This window comes from Scyliorhinus torazame, chromosome 1 (genome assembly GCF_047496885.1).
Source record: "Scyliorhinus torazame isolate Kashiwa2021f chromosome 1, sScyTor2.1, whole genome shotgun sequence".
Taxonomy (NCBI): domain Eukaryota; kingdom Metazoa; phylum Chordata; class Chondrichthyes; order Carcharhiniformes; family Scyliorhinidae; genus Scyliorhinus; species Scyliorhinus torazame.
In genome coordinates this window covers 51,786,330-51,802,215 of record NC_092707.1, presented here as the reverse complement: position 1 = coordinate 51,802,215, position 15,886 = coordinate 51,786,330, and the positions used below count along the sequence as shown (strand labels likewise).

The following is a 15,886-nucleotide window of genomic DNA, read 5'->3' as shown; positions in this document are numbered from 1 at the left end:
AGGAGTTGCCCTGGGAGTCCTCAACGTTGTCTCTGGACCCCAAGAATTCTCTTGACATCAGGTCAAACATGGACAAGGAAGCGTCCTGCTGATTACAGCCTGACCCGTGTTTCCCACTTCCTACCGAGCTGAGGAATCAATACTGCTCAATGTTGAACACCAACTGGAAGGGCCACTGAGGCTGGGGAGCAGAATGTACTCTGGGTGGGGGACTTCAATGTCCAAAACTGATTGAGCTGGCGTGTCCCAAAGGACCGGGACTGTGGAAGGTGGCAAGGGAACCAATATGATGAATGTGCAAAATTGGTACATATGTTGTATTATATGTATCTGATGCAGCAAAGGTTTTAAAAGCCTGGATTATGGTGTGTATATATCTGTTGCTGTAATATTTTTTTTAAAACCTTGGTTTAAAAGACAGACCATCTTTGTGGTTGTAAAAGGTGCAATTAAATTTGTAAAAATCATTCTTTCAAATCATGCTTATGTTTACAAGGAGAGATTTCATGTTTTTTTAAAATTATTTCTGTGGAGTAGGTAATTAGAGACATTGTATTTAAACTTAAGTGAGTAGTTCATGGGATTTGAATGGAATACAGATGATGTAAGCAGTAGGAGGAACCAGGTCTGTAGCAGACAGGGTTTTAGTTTAGTTTTCTGGAAGCTGTGTGCAGAAGGCTGTCAGATTCAACCTTAATCTGACAGACAGGGATCTACAGGCTGTTTATTGAAAGCATCGCTCTCTTCCTCCAAGCAGTCTTTCAAAGAGCTTTTTATCCAGAGAACGACAAGTAATCCTGTGTTTGCTAACTGCATTTAAAAGTGGTTTTTGACTGTGATGGGTTTTGCTTGATTGGAGATAGAGAAGGTATCAGTTAGGAGTTCAAGTGTCTCATTTTATTGTTCAGCATTGTTTACCGGGTAATTCTAAGCCATATTTCTGTGATGTTAAGTTGGTTTAACACCGTGTTAATAATAAAGTTTGTTTTTATACATCGTATCCCTATTTGTGTGCGGAATCACTTCTGGAGCGAAGTATCCTTTCCTCACAGTTCTACAAATTTTTTTAAAAAGTGATTGGGCTTCCTGTCAGGTATTCTAGCAAATGTTTTTTTTTTGTAAATTTAGAGTGCCCAATTTTATTTTCCAACCAAGGGACAATTTAGCATGGCCAATCCATTTACCCTACACACCTTTGGGTTGTGGAGGTGAGACCCATGCAGATGTGGGAGAATGTGCAAATTCCACACGGACAGTGACCCGGGGACGGGATCGAACCCAGGTCCTCGGCGGCGTGACACAGCAGCAGTAACCACTGCACCACCGTGTCGCCCTTGGTATCCTAGCAAATGTTGGGGTCTGGTCCGGGATCGTAATACCAAAATCAGATGTCAACCTGGTGAAGGTGCTACACAGGAATACTTGGATGCCAAGCTACGGAAGCAGCATGTGATGTACAGAGGTAAACAATCCAACACCCAGTCGGATCAGATCTAAGCTCTGAAGTCCTGTCACATCCCATCATGAATGGTGATTGATGATTAAACAACTAACTAGAGAAGGCTCTACAAATATCTCCATTCGCAATGGTGGGGGAGCCCAGAACATTAGTGCAAAAGATAAGCAATAATCACAATAATCTACAGTCAGAAGTGCCGAGTGGATGATCCATCCTGGTCTCCTCCAGAGGTCCTCGGTCCTCAGAATCGCAGACACCAGCCTTAAGCCAATTCGATTCACTCCACATGTTATCAAGAAATTGCTGAAAGATTTGGACACTGCAAAGGGTTTGGGGACTGGCAACATTCCAGCAATAGTACTGAAGACTTGTGCTTCTGTGTTAGTTACATCCCTAACCAGGCTTTTTCAATACAGCTACAAAACTATCATCTATCCAGCAATGTGGAAAATTGTCCAGGTCTGTTCTGCCCAGACAAATTCGGACGAATCCAACCCAGTCAATTATTGACCCCATCAGTTTACTCTCAGTCATTAGCAAAGTGATGGGCTGACAAGTTGCTCCACAGGCAATGTCAATCTCCAATAAGAGATAATTTAACTATCGCTCCTTGAATCCTCCATTATCAACATTCTGGATGTTACCATTGACCAGAAACTGAATGGGATTAGCCAAACCAATACTGTGACTCCAAGAGCAGATCAGAAGCTGGAGATTCTGCCGAGAGTAACTCACCTCCTGAGTCCCCAAAGCCTGTCCACCATCTACAAGACACAAGTCAGGAGTGTGATATGGAATACTCTCCATTTGCCTGGAGAGTGCAGCTCCAACAACACTCAAAAAAACCTCAACACCATTCAGGACAAAGCAACCCAATTGACTGACACCTTATCAACCACCTCCAACATTCACTTTCTCCGCTATCAACGCACAGTGACGGCAGTGTGTGCCATCTACATGATGCACTGCAACAACTCAGCAAGGCTCCTTCCACAGCACCTTCCAAACCCATGATCCCTACCACCAAGGAAGGGAAGAGCAGCTATTACATAGGGATACCATCAGCTTAAAGTTCCCCTCCCACGTCACACACCATCCTGACTTGGAAATATATCGCCATTCCATCAGTGTCACTGAGTCAAATCCTGGAACTCATTCTAACAGCACTGTGGGTGTACCAACACCACATGGATTGCAGCAGTTCAAGAAGGTAAGTACATCATCACCCTCTCAAGGCAATTAGGGATGGAATATTTAGTGGCCTTGCCAGCAAAGCCCACACCTCATGAATGCATTTAAAAGACATGAATGGATGATACGTTCAACAGAAACGGCTATCTGATCTGAATTTGGTTCCTACAATGTTTTGTTTTCATTCTCAGCAGTGGAGATGCTGACAAAGCAACAAATGTGGCCCCTTCTTCGTCAAGAGAATGCAGATGTGTTAGCATTCATTGATTTGCTAGGGTATGTCACAGGGCATTGTGACTGAACTACATTGTGTGGAATTGAAATTGTGTAAAGACTGAATGAAGCAGGGCTCTCTCTTCCTAAAGGATATCCACAAATCAGTTTGGTTTTACAAAAATCTGGTCACCTACCTGTTCATTTTCTGGTGGCCGTCACAAATTAACACACTTATTGGATTTGATTTCATATGTTGGAATTTGAACTCATACCCTTTGAGCTGTTGGCCTGGTCTGACAATGGCAATTGCAGCATATAAGATTGGCGTCTTACATGGAAAGAGTACTTGAGGCCTTGGATAATGGAGAAATGGTGCCTCTAGTATGATTGCATGAGAATTGCGGAGAATGGCAGCTGGAAGTTGGGGAGGTGACAGCATGAGTAAAGGTATTCTGGAGCAGAAAGCAGAGGGTAGGAGCTGAAACACTTACACTGGGATGGATTCTCCACCACCCGCTGTCAGCAGCGGGGTTCCAGAAGCAGCGGAAAGTCGAACGGCGGGCGCAGATCCCATTCCGGTGCTCTGGTCCCTTGCCAGCTACACGACCCACGCCGACATGGCAATGAAAATGGGTCATTTGAACCCATTTGCATCCAATTAACAGACTGGAAGTCTGAATTTCCATGCCTCCATGATGCTCTGGCCCTCTTGGCCGGGATTCACACGGGCGTGAATTGGTGGTAGTATTCTTAAGCATGGCACTGATGCGGTGGACCTGTGGTGGGTCAAGGGGGCACGTGTGTAATGTAGGTGCCTCCAAAGTCCATCGGAGGCCCCAAAACACAAATCATGCACACCCAAGCCCCCAGCCCCTAATGTCTATAAACATTTAGCAATGATTGGCAGCTCCTGACCATATTAAAAGAAGTTAAGTACTATCTGCTGAGAAAAAGAGAAAGTGAAAGCACTTATCGCCCAGATGTTTATAAAGATTGTTGTTAGCTTCACAGTAGGGTACTTGAGATTCATTCAAGCGTGAAGGGAAATAAAAGTAAACAATCCAGACACCTGGCTGCCTGGAAGCTATTACCCTATCAATTACAGCCTAACAAAAGCTATTTCTCTTTGAAAGTGAATAAACGCCTCATAGACCAAAGGATCTGAGAGGATTTAAAGCTGTGTTGGGTTTTGGCTTTCTATGAAGCCTAGGAATCTGTAACAGCTGATGCTTTCAACACGCCTGTCTGAGGCAACATGTGTAAGGCACTGGTAGGTGAATACGGAGTGGTTTTACACTATTTCTGCATGACTGTTCCTTAGCTTCCAGACAGCTGTGACTGTTGGGGGATCTCTGTTGGGGGATCTCTCTTAGGAGGATCTCTGTTGGGGGCTCCCTGGTATGGGGGTCTCTTGCATGGGGTTCTCTAATATGGGTCTCTGATGGGGGTCTCTGATATGGGGCTCCCTGATAAGGGAGAGTCTGTTGGATATCTGATGGGGGGTTTCAGGGACACTGCCAAGGTGCGCCGGGGGCACCAGGTTGGCACTGCCAGGCGTTGGGCCTCGGGGCGCCTTTGATAATTGGAGGGGGGATATGGGGAAGTTACCGGGGCCTTGGCAAGGCTGGGGTTGAGTGGGGTAGGGGGTGGAAGTAAGCGGGGTGGGGGTCTGAAAGAGCGTGGATCAGCTCGCCAGCTGGAAATCTCTCTAAGTGTAGCCTTGGCGGGGGAGAAACTACCCGAGGCCAAAGAAAGTGGCAAAGCGCTGCAGCCGCTGAGAATAACCCTGCCAAACACACCTGACAGCGGACTTAGCTTTAAGTTTATTGAAGCCCGACCCCTGATTGAGTGCTTGCACACCTCCCACTTTCCATTCTTAATTCCGATTTCCAGCATTTGCAATTTACTTCATTTATTCTCCAGAAGAACGTTCGTGAAGTTTCGCTGAACCGTTCGACAGGAGTTTCTCTCCACTGATAAACTTATCAAGAGACTTACAGACATTACGTTCCTTTAGAAAGCCAGTGGTGTGGAATTTCGGGCTGGTTGAAAAGGCAGCTGGAGCTTTTTGTTTTAGCTTCAATCTGAAATTTAATTTGTTCTGATGATATATTTTGGCTTCAGGCCAAAAAAGCTGCCAGTAGCAGCATTTCGACATTCTTATTATCCATTCAAACAACATAAATGTTGTGCTCAGATGCTAACAGCTGTCAACATAGTTAGTGACAGCACTCATCATGTGTGCAGTAGTTTCTAGTGTTACACCGATCATGTACACAAATGAGTGCACTAATATAATTCAATCCTTGCCGTCATCTTCAATTAAATGGGTCAGTACCAAACTGAGTTTCTTTCTGCATGGTTTCTTCCTGCCCCAGCTTATTCATTCTACATGTAATGTTACTGCTACAATGTCAACAGTGAGCTGCCAAACCTGCGCAGCCATTGTGAAACAAATTGCCTTTATTTCAGAGACCTTTTCTGATCAGGTTCTGGCTGGATTGGTTTACTGAGATTAGTCATGGAATAAAATAAGACACTTTTGAAAGTAAAAAATCATCAATAGAAAGAATAAAACAAGTTCATGTTTCAGGTGAGACTATGCATCAGAGTGCTATGGCCAAGCAGGTCTATATATCTATATCTATATCTAGATAAACTTAACCCTTCATAGGATGACCAAAGCAAACCAGTCGGGGATTTGATCACAACAGATGAGGGTATAGATATGCGAACCATGTTCAAAAGAAGTAGGTTAAAAGGATGAATGGTTGGAAAGTTGATTTGAATATGCAAAATAAAGTGATGTGGAGATGCCAACGTTGGACTGGGGTGGGCACAGTAATAAGTCTTACAACAGCAGGTTTGTTTCGATTCACTAGCTTTCGGAGCGCAGCTCCTTCCTGAGGGATTCCTGAGAATTCTCTTGAGGAAGGAGCTGCGCTTCGAAAGCTAGTGATTCGAAACAAACCTGTTGGACTTTAACCTGGTGTTGTAAGGCTTCTTACTGTGCAAAATAAAGTGTTATATTAACAAAAACTCAGTGTGTTGCCGCTTAAGCTCCACACAAGCAGTATAGTCCTAATCGCATGTGCCCACTCAACTCCGATATTCTTTTATTTCCCTTTCCCTTCAATCCCCTATCTAACCTGTTCTGAAACGGTCGCATGATCTCTGCTTCAATCGCTTACTCTGATGGTTCATCCTCCTGCCTCATAATGTTCTGTGCAAAAGGAAAGGTTTCTCTCCTGCCCTCTGGCCCGAATATCTTACATCTAATCCTATATCGATGTGCCCATGTTCAGGACTCCACAGCCCGGGGATATGGTCTGCAAATGGCTCTGTATTAATATCATTTCTGCCAAACACGTGAAAAGGCGGTTGGCACTGCTTCACTAATGGGTTGACTTGTGTTTTCCCTTTCAGGCAGTTCAGAGTATTGGTAACCTGGGCCTTCAGTTGGGACATGGGAAAGAGCAGTGGATGACACCCCTCCACCCATTCATTTTACAGAGTGTAAGCTGCGTGAAGGATTTCCTTGATAAGCTCATCGACATCGATAATGAAGGTAATATTTTATGTTCCTGAAATTCAGTTAATCGCTGCAGTGATCTGACTGCAATCTTCCAAGGCAGGGAATACCTATGGATTTGTCCTTGGGACAGCTGTGCATGTGTGGGTTTGCCACCAGGCGAAAGCCTCCTGACTATTGTGGTGCTAACTCAGACAGGCATTTGTTTATCATGAAGGAGATCTCCTTTAGGTGCAACAAAATCATAAACACATTCTTTCTCAATGAATTCCTGAACTCCAAGATCTCCTTTGCACGTAAGGAAGCAAACATGATGAATAATGGTGAAGTTGGGTGAACAAAGCCTCTTTGTTTTGTCATCTCGATGTTAGTTTGTTTTGGTTGATAAAGTGTTTTATTTAACATAATTTAAGCAGTAATGCACTTCTGGAGTCAGAACCTACCAGGAAATACTGGATCTTCTGGTCGTGCATGTTGAGATTACATTCAGCAAAGTTAACACAGATTGACATTTTTTTCATTCTTTCATTAAATGGGTGAACACTGAGAGGGACGTAGTAGAAAAATGGAGGAGCCGGTCAAACTGTTAGAATATTTTCATGGTAGTTGTGGTCGCATGGCCCCTTTAAGTCGGCGGTAGACCACATGACTGACTTGGGGCATATCGCGAGGAGCGCGCGAACCCCAGCCAATAGGGAATTTTCACTGGCCCGTGGGAGTAGGTGTTGGCCTCTGGCTGCTGTTGAGTAAAGAGACAAGGGATCTGCTCCTTTTCCCAAACACGTTTATTTTTCTCAGCACCAAACCCTATTGTCACATCACATGCTCCAAAGGCCACCTGTAGCCTCTTGACATATCAGTGCCAATTATTGGATCAATGTGACATCTAATTGGAATGTTTCTTAACCCATTCCTTAACAGTCTACCCTTCCTTGGAGAAAAAGAAAAATTTGGTGAAAACAAAATTTCAAGAAACGCAAAAACACACGCAATTTCCCCCCTCTTTCTTTTGAAAGGAAAAAAAATGCAACCAGTCACAGAAACAGGCACCCTTCATTAACAATCTCCAAAAGTGTCCGTGAACTAGCCCCTCTTTTCGTTAAATAGTCAGACAATTGATAGCTATGTCGACCCATTTAATTTTTGCTACCTCCCCTCTGTCCAACATCTGCTTCAAACTTGCCATGTCATTCCTTAGCCTTTTCTCATTGACACTTTTTGTAGAGTGCACATTTTCCCACAGGGATTTATTGTCAATGTGGCACTCAATGGGTATGTTACCCAAATCCCCCAATCCCAAAATGTCTGTCAATATCTGAGACATATAAAAGGCCATATCCACCACCTCTACAAGGCTTAAAGTCTCAGCAGCCAAAGTACTTTTGACCACTCTCCTTATTTTCTTTGTTTCCCACACAAGACGGCAACATTTACCATTGTTCCCCAAAAGGAAAATTATAAAACCTCCTGCGCTTGAAACCCCATCACATAAATTTGCATAGGACGCATAACTATAAACTATGAGTTTCAAGTGCCTGAGATCACCTAAAACCGGGAACCTCAAATCACACACCTGCATTTTTAGTTTGACCAACGCTTTATTTGCCCTCATTATGTCTTCCACTTCAGGATCATTAATTTTTGTACTCAACTCTAAGACATCAGAACTAACATCCGGTCTAGTCCGTCTACCTAACCAATTCAGTTGCCCAATTAAACTTCACGGTTGCTCTTTATCCATCTTGAAATGAAATGAAATGAAAATCGCTTATTGTCACAAGTAGGCTTCAAATGAAGTTACTGTGAAAAGCCCCTAATCGCCACATACCGGCGCCTGTTCGGGGAGGCTGGTACGGGAATTGAACCGCGCTGCTGGCCTGCCTTGCTTTGAAGCCACTGCGTCTTTTTGTGAAACCCAACCACAACTAATTGCTAATGGGCTGATGCTCTTCAAATAAGATTGCTGACGTAAAGTTGCCCCTAACTTAATCTGTCCGATTTCCAGTCCAATACATTTAAATGAACCAGAAGCCTTACTTCCAACCCTGAATTCTTTCCTTAACCCAGAGATGACAATAGCTCCGAAATCACGATTCCCACCCCACAAAAAATCATCGATATGCATCATATAGATGCCAGAAAGATTTCCTTTATAGTGCCAGTAAAACATTGCCGGATCTGCTTTCAACTGGCAACAGCCTAACTTTAACAAAACTGACCTTACCGAAAAATACCAGACTCTAAGCGCATCATTTAATCCATATACACATTTGTTCAACTTCCAGGGTACCCCTTCAGTGTTAGCTGCCCCTTTAGGAGGACAGAGAAACATGTCTCTCTGAAGCTGATACCCCTGCAAAAAGACAGCTTTTGTATCTATAGATTTGCATTCCCATGCCTTTGTGGCTTATAGAGCCAAGAAGATCTTTAAAATAACCTTTCTTCCCGCAGGTGAATCGACCCATAAATCCTGATCTTCTAAGTTTTCTTCAGATCCCCTCGCCACAAGCCTGACCTTTGCCTTATATATTTAATCTGGAAGAATCTGTCCCATGCAAATTCATCTGTGGGATAGAGCTCTTTGTCCCCTATCCGGTACTTCCGTGTATAACCCAAATTCACTCCAACTGTACAGATCTTGCTGTTTGGCATCTTTGATAACTTTTTCATCTAATTTATTGGAGGCCACCAAAATCTCCCGTGCATGAGGGCTCCTACACCTAGTAGCATTCATGGTCTTACCCATGTTCCGAGAATTTGACAAACTACGTCCCCTATCCCGCCTGGTATCTCGTTATGTACTGCTACTCCTTGATCTTTTCCTTCTGCTGTGGGATGTCCTTTCAATAGTTCTCAACCTTTTCCTGTGAACCTGTTCACTATCCGATGTACTATCTGAAGTGGCACTGCGTTTCTGTGGCCTCCATTATGCATTAAAACTCTATGAATTCTTTCAGAGACTTCTGCTTCCAAAAAAGCTTTTCTACTACTAAGTAATGCATTTAAATGCTCAGCAAAGGCAGAGCTTCCCAAGCTGAAGGCTGGTCATCCAAAATGGATTGAATTTTAGGATTTCTACCAAACACTAATTGATAGGGACTATAGCCCCAACCATCTACAACAAATTCTTTGCATGCACCGCCCATGCTACGGCTGAATTTAACTTGCAATTTGGTCTATCTGCCAAAATATCCCGGAGCATGTCATCTATTACTGCATGGTTTCTTTCACACACACCATTACTAAATGGGCTTTCCACAGCCATATTCATAACTGTGATATTTACGTTTTCACACATATCCCTAAACTCATCATTAGCAAATTCTCCCCTGTTGTCTGTAAGGAATTTTTCCGGTGGGCCCATTCCTGTCCCTATCCATTTTTCCATGATCTGATCCAGGATTACTCTCTTTTCTTTACTTCGTACAATGGTTGATTGACTATATCTGGTTGCTAAATCTACAAAATGAAAAATAAATATATTGTCAGCTTTATCCCAGTACTTAAGATCCATGGCCACAATTTCATTAAAACCCCTGACCAAAGTCAGGGTTACTATCGGTTGTGATGGTGTCCTTCTGTACTTCCGACAAATCTTACAGCGATCACTAACCTGTTCTATCAGCTCAGTATAGACTTCATCCCTTACCCCTGCATCCTTTGATAAATTTTTCAGCTTCCGAGGAGACGGATGCGCAAATTGCCTATGCAGTTTTAATACAACAAGCTTTATATCATTTAAGTCCCATTTCCAGCTGCCAATAGCACATCCTTAACGACTGCACCTGAAATATTATTTGTCAGTAATGGAATACAATAGTGTCCTAACTGTGTAAATTGTAAGTCCACCGTTTTTCCAAAAACTGTTGCCTTATCCTATTCCATATCCAGTTTCATGTGTGCTTTCTTCATCGACGGTCTGCTCAGAAGCAAAGGTATCTCACTTGATACAACATCCATGCTAATGAAATGATTCACTCCGGCAATATTGCAAGGGATCAGCACTCTTTTCAGCGACATCAGAGTATTATCATCCCCAAACCTGAAACTTGTGGAACTTTCGATTTCCTTAACCTTGTTACGATTTTCAACATTCAAGGAATCCAGGTAACATTTTAACCAGTCAATTCCACACACAGTAGATGTGCAGCCACTGTCCAATACAGCACAATTGAAGATTCTGCAACCAACACCCTCATTACTGGAGTAAAACTGCTTGTCAATAGGACAATGCCTTCTCGCTGGTCACTATCTTTTTCCTCTTCTGACTCTTCCCTGTCATGTGTAGCTTCAAACATTCTATTATAACGAGTTGGACAGTTGAATGCATGATGGTATTGAGAGTCACACCGAAAACATCAATTTATCATGCCCTGGGCATTTCTGTCCCTCCTCCTATTATAGGTTTTAAATGGGTTTCTGTCCTCATAATTTCCGGGTCCCGATCTCCTTCCATATTCTCGTAACCTTGTTCGTAGCTGTACAATCTCGCCATCCTGTCAGTAGTGTATCTTCCATAGTCTGCTTTATTGCTGACTGACCCATTTGTGATGTAATAGCCATAGGAATTGAATGTTTCCCCAGGAACTTCTTTAAGGCCTCTATCATCTAATCGAATAAGGTATCATTATCCGCAAACTTAACTCCTGTCAAAACCAGGAGCCTATCCATATTGGACACTCTAGCACAGTCCATTAACTTAAATGCCAACACAGACTGTGGAAATTCCAGGCGGTGTTTGTGCAGCCTTCTGTATAGTCTGCTAAATTCCATTATATAGTCCTCAATAGAGATATCCTCTGTTTTCCGGAATCTATCGAATTCTGACCAGGCTTCATACACACTTAACAAGTCGTCCTTTTGATAAATCTTATCCATAAAACGTAATAGAGTCTCCAGACCTTCTGAGTCTGAGTCTAACTCTACCAATTCAAGTTCAAAAAACACTTTGCTTTGGATTTTACTCTCATAAGGTAGGGAAAGAGCCAATGCCGGATCTGGTTTCCTCCTTCCCAAGGCAATTCTCCTGCAATGGAGAATGCACTTCTCTGTTGGTCGTACTATCCCCTTTCAGAAAATAATGGTGGATAGCCATATCCGGTCACCTTTATCCTAGGTTAAGCCGTTTTTTTTTTCCTTCTCACTCACTCCTTGGTTGATGCAGAATTTTATTTATTTTTTCCCCTGGAAAAGTATCTTTCAACCCTTTACATTTGCACGGCAACTATCCTCTGCTACCGCTGTTAGCCTCTGACTGCTGTTGAGTAAAGAGACAAAAGATCTGCTCCTTTCCCCAAACACCTTTATTTTTCTTTGAACACACTCAGCACCAAACTCTATCATCACATCACATGCTCCAAAGGCCACCTGTAGCCTCTTTACATATCAGTGCCAATTATTGGATCAATGAGACATCTAATTGGAATGTTCCTTCACAGCAGGAACCTGGGCGATGTGGACCCCGGAGCTGATGTGAATCGACCTGTTATATTGAGTCCTGTGCCTGTTACTTATGTGCTTTGCCTTTCATCAATTAATCCCTTCTTAACTATTGGAAGCCTCCAGTGTTTGTCTCGAGGTATCTCATAGGCGATAAGGTAAAAGGTTTGATTGCAGTCTGCAGTATGTCGTCAATTGAGGAGGGAACGAAGGGGCAGTCGAAAAACGAAAGAAGCACCAACAAAAGTTGGGAACCATTATATCGTGAGTGAAAATGTCTGTCATTGGTAAACGAGGCTGATTTGACCGAGGGGCTCAGGATTGGAGTCAGTAAATCGAACGGCTCCACCCTTTTTTTACCACAAACAAGATCACATTTTGTGTACTCACTAAATGAGTATGCCACCACCGTCACAAACTTCATCAGCAAATGTGCCAAAGAAAGCAATACGTACGTTCCCCAACTGGAAACCATGGTTCAATCGGGACTGTCTCCCTACTGAAGGACAGGTTGAGGCGTTCACGTCAGGTGACCCTGACCTATACAGCAAATCCAGAGGCAACCTCTGCAAAGCCATCCGGGATGCCAAGAGAGTATATCAGACCAAGCTAAAGTCACAGACAAGCGTTCCAGACTCTCGTCGGTTGTGGGAAGGCCTAAACGATATAATGGGCTACAAAACGAAGCCGAGCAATATCTCCAGCAGCAGCGCACCCCTCCCTGATGAATTGAATGCAGTCTATGCTTGGTTTGAGCAGGAACCATCGATCCACTATCGGGTGCCCCAGCAACCCATAACACACCCATACCCACTGTCACAATTTCCGAAGTCAGATTGGTCTTATTGAAAATGAACCCTCGCAAGGCGACGGGTCTGAACGGGATCCCTGGTCGTGCACTCAAAGCCTGCGCAGAGCAACTGGCAGATGTGTTCGCGGACATCTTTAACCTGTCGCTTCTCCGAGGTCCCCAACTGCTTCAAGAAGACCACCATCATGCCAAAGAAGAACCAGGCAACGTGCCTCACTGATGACCGTCCGGTGGCCCTGACATCAGTCATAATGAAGTGCTTCAAGAGTTTGCTCATGAAGCGCAACAACTCCACACTCCCAGCATGCCTTGATCCAATGCAATTCGCATACTGCCGCAACCGGTCCACAGCAGACGCCATTTCCCTCTCCCTACACTCATCCTTAGAGCATCTCGACAACAAGGAGTCCTACATCAACTCCTATTTATTGACTCCGCCTTCAACACCATAATCCCAGTCAAGCTCATATCAAAGCTCCAAAACCGAGGACTTGGCTCCCCACTTTGCAACTGGATTCTCGACATTCTGACCCACAGATCACAATCAGTAAGAATAAACAACAACATCTCCTCAACAATAGTCCTCAATACCGGGGCCCCGCAAGGCCGTGTACTTAGCCTCCTACTATACTCCCTGTACACACACAACTGCGTGGCAAGATTTGGTTCCAACTCCATCTACAAGTTTGCTGATGACACAACCATAGGGGTGAGATCTCGAATAACAATGAGTCAGAATACAGGCAGGAGATAGAGAACCTAGTGGAGTGGTGCAGTGACAACAATCTCTCCCTAAATGCCAGCAAAAAAAAAGAGTTGACCATTGACTTCAGGAAGCAAAGTACTGTACACACCCCTGTCAGCATCAACAGGGCCGAGGTGGAGATGGTTAGCAGTTTCAAATTCCTAGGGGTGCACATCACCAAATATCTGTCCTGGTCCACCCACGTCGATGCTACCACCAAGAAAGCACAACAGCGCCTATACTTCCTCTGGAAACTAAGAAAATTTGGTATGTCCACACTAACTCTTACCAATGTTTACAGATGCACCATAGAAAGCATCCTATCAGGCTGCATCACAGCCTGGTATGGCAACTGCTCGGCCCAAGACTGCAAAAAACTTCAGAGAGTCGTGAACACCGCCCAGTCCATCATACAAACCTGCCTCCCATCCATTGACTCCATCTACACCTCCCGCTGCCTGGGGAAAGCGGGCAGCATAATCAAAGACCCCTCCCACCCGGCTTACTCACTCTTCCAACATCTTCCATCGGGAAGGAGATACAAAAGTCTGAGAATATGCACAAACCGATTCAAAAACATCTTTTTACCTGCTGTTACCAGACTCCTGAATGACTCGCTTATGGACTGACCTGATTAATACTATACTCCTGTATGCTTCACCTGATGCCGGTGTTTATGTAGTTACATTTTATTTTCATGTACTTAATGATCTGTTTGAGCTGCTTGCAGAAAAATACTTTGCTCTGTACCTCGGTACACGTGACGATAAACAAATCCAATCCAACCATTTTGAAGATAAGCAGAAGATGATACTTCTGATTGTTTGCGGGCCCCAAATGTACAATTTAATTCGGAACCTCATGTCCCCAAAGGCTCGAAGACCTTTGATCAGATAGTTAAATTGGTCAAAGAGGGGCAGCACGGTGGCGCAGTGGTTAGCACTGCCGCCTCATGGCACCGAGGCCCCAGATTCGATCCCAGCTCTGGGTCACTGTCCGTGTGGAGTTTGCACAATCTCCCCGTGTTTGCGTGGGTTTAGCCCCCACAACCCAAAGATGTGCAGGGTGATAGGTGGATTGAACACGCTAAATTGCCCCTTTGGAAAAAGTGAATTGGGTACTCTAAATTTAAAAAAAAAAATTGATCAAAGAACAGTTCGACCCAATGCCCATGATTGTTTTAAATTTAATTCTGCTGTGAGGGACCATGAAGAGTCCATCTCAGTCTTCATAGCCACACTTCGTAAGTTTGCTGAGCACTGCGAGTTCGGGACTGCCCTTAGTGACATAACAATAACAATAACCTTTTATTGTCACAAGTATGAAGTTACTGTGAAAAGCCCCTAGTCGCCACATTCCGGCGCCTGTTCGGGTAAGCTGGTACGGGAATTGAACCGGCGCTGCTGGCCTTGTTCTGCATTACAAACCAGCTGTCTAGCCCACTGAGCTAAACCAGCCCCTTGACATGTTGCGCAACCGGCTGATTTGTGGGATCCATGACCTGAATATTCAGAAGAAGCTCCTGGCTGAAACCACCATATCATTGGAAAAAGCGATCGAGATAGCTCAGGCGACGGAGTGCGTTGAGAAAGGCTCCACTGAGCTCCAAAGCATGGATCATGGGGAGGTCACTCAAGTCTGGGGCGGTATGGCCGTGAGGTGAGCAACAGGATCAACAGGCAGAGTGGAGAACCAGGCATGCTACTCAGAACTGGACCAGAGTGAAAGGACAGGAAGTCAGAGGTGGACTGCTATCATTGTGGGGGGACAGTCGCCAAGAAACCCGCTATGTTCGAAAGTTCTTGTGTTTCCGATGAAATCACAGGGGTCACATTCAAGCACATTGCTGGACGAGGAACAGCGTGCCAATGTAAACAAAAAACACCAGCAACCGCAGTCCACAGTGCCACTGAACATAATGGAGAAGAGCTCTTCAGAGGAGCATGCAATATATTGGTTGAATGCGATCCAGTTGAATAAGGCGGCCCCTTGTGAAATTGTCCTGAGGGTAAGCAGCAACCCCTCAAAATGGAAGTTAGCACCGAGGCTTCGGTGACAATTGCGAGAGAGCAGACTTTCTAATATATCCATAATAGAACTCAGCCTTTAAGTTTGAACAGTACCAAAGCCAAGCTTTCCACTTACACTGGGGAAACCTTGAAAATCCTTGGAACAATCAACACATGATTGGTGAACAAAGAGCAAAAGGCCCTAGGTTGCCGTGGAAGGGCACAGACCCAGCCTGATGGGAAGAGACTGGCTCTAGAAGATTAGGCTCAGTTGCCTGGAAATATTTTTAATTTCCAATGGCGTCCTCCAAGATGTTGAAGGAGGTATGAAGACATTTTTCACAAGAACCTGCACCGGATCAAAGGCGTCAAAGTCAAAACCTGTATCAATCGGGATTTGATGCTTACGTTCTGCAGAGCCAGACCAGTGCCCTATGTCCTGCATCAGACGGTTGAAGCTAAATTTAAGGGATTAGAAGGGCTG

The 15,886-nt window shown here is 44.3% G+C and overlaps 1 protein-coding gene across 2 annotated transcripts in view; it reads left to right on the top strand.

The window, feature by feature from the left end:
• rasal1a (RAS protein activator like 1a (GAP1 like)) overlaps positions 1 to 15,886 on the top strand; it is a 386,120-nt gene that overhangs the window by 293,720 nt on the left and 76,514 nt on the right. For both annotated transcript variants that reach the window (XM_072492394.1, XM_072492310.1), the window contains exon 16: positions 6,293 to 6,434. In XM_072492394.1, the coding sequence (XP_072348495.1) occupies positions 6,293 to 6,434 (142 nt within the window). The remainder of the gene's footprint in view (positions 1 to 6,292; positions 6,435 to 15,886) is intronic.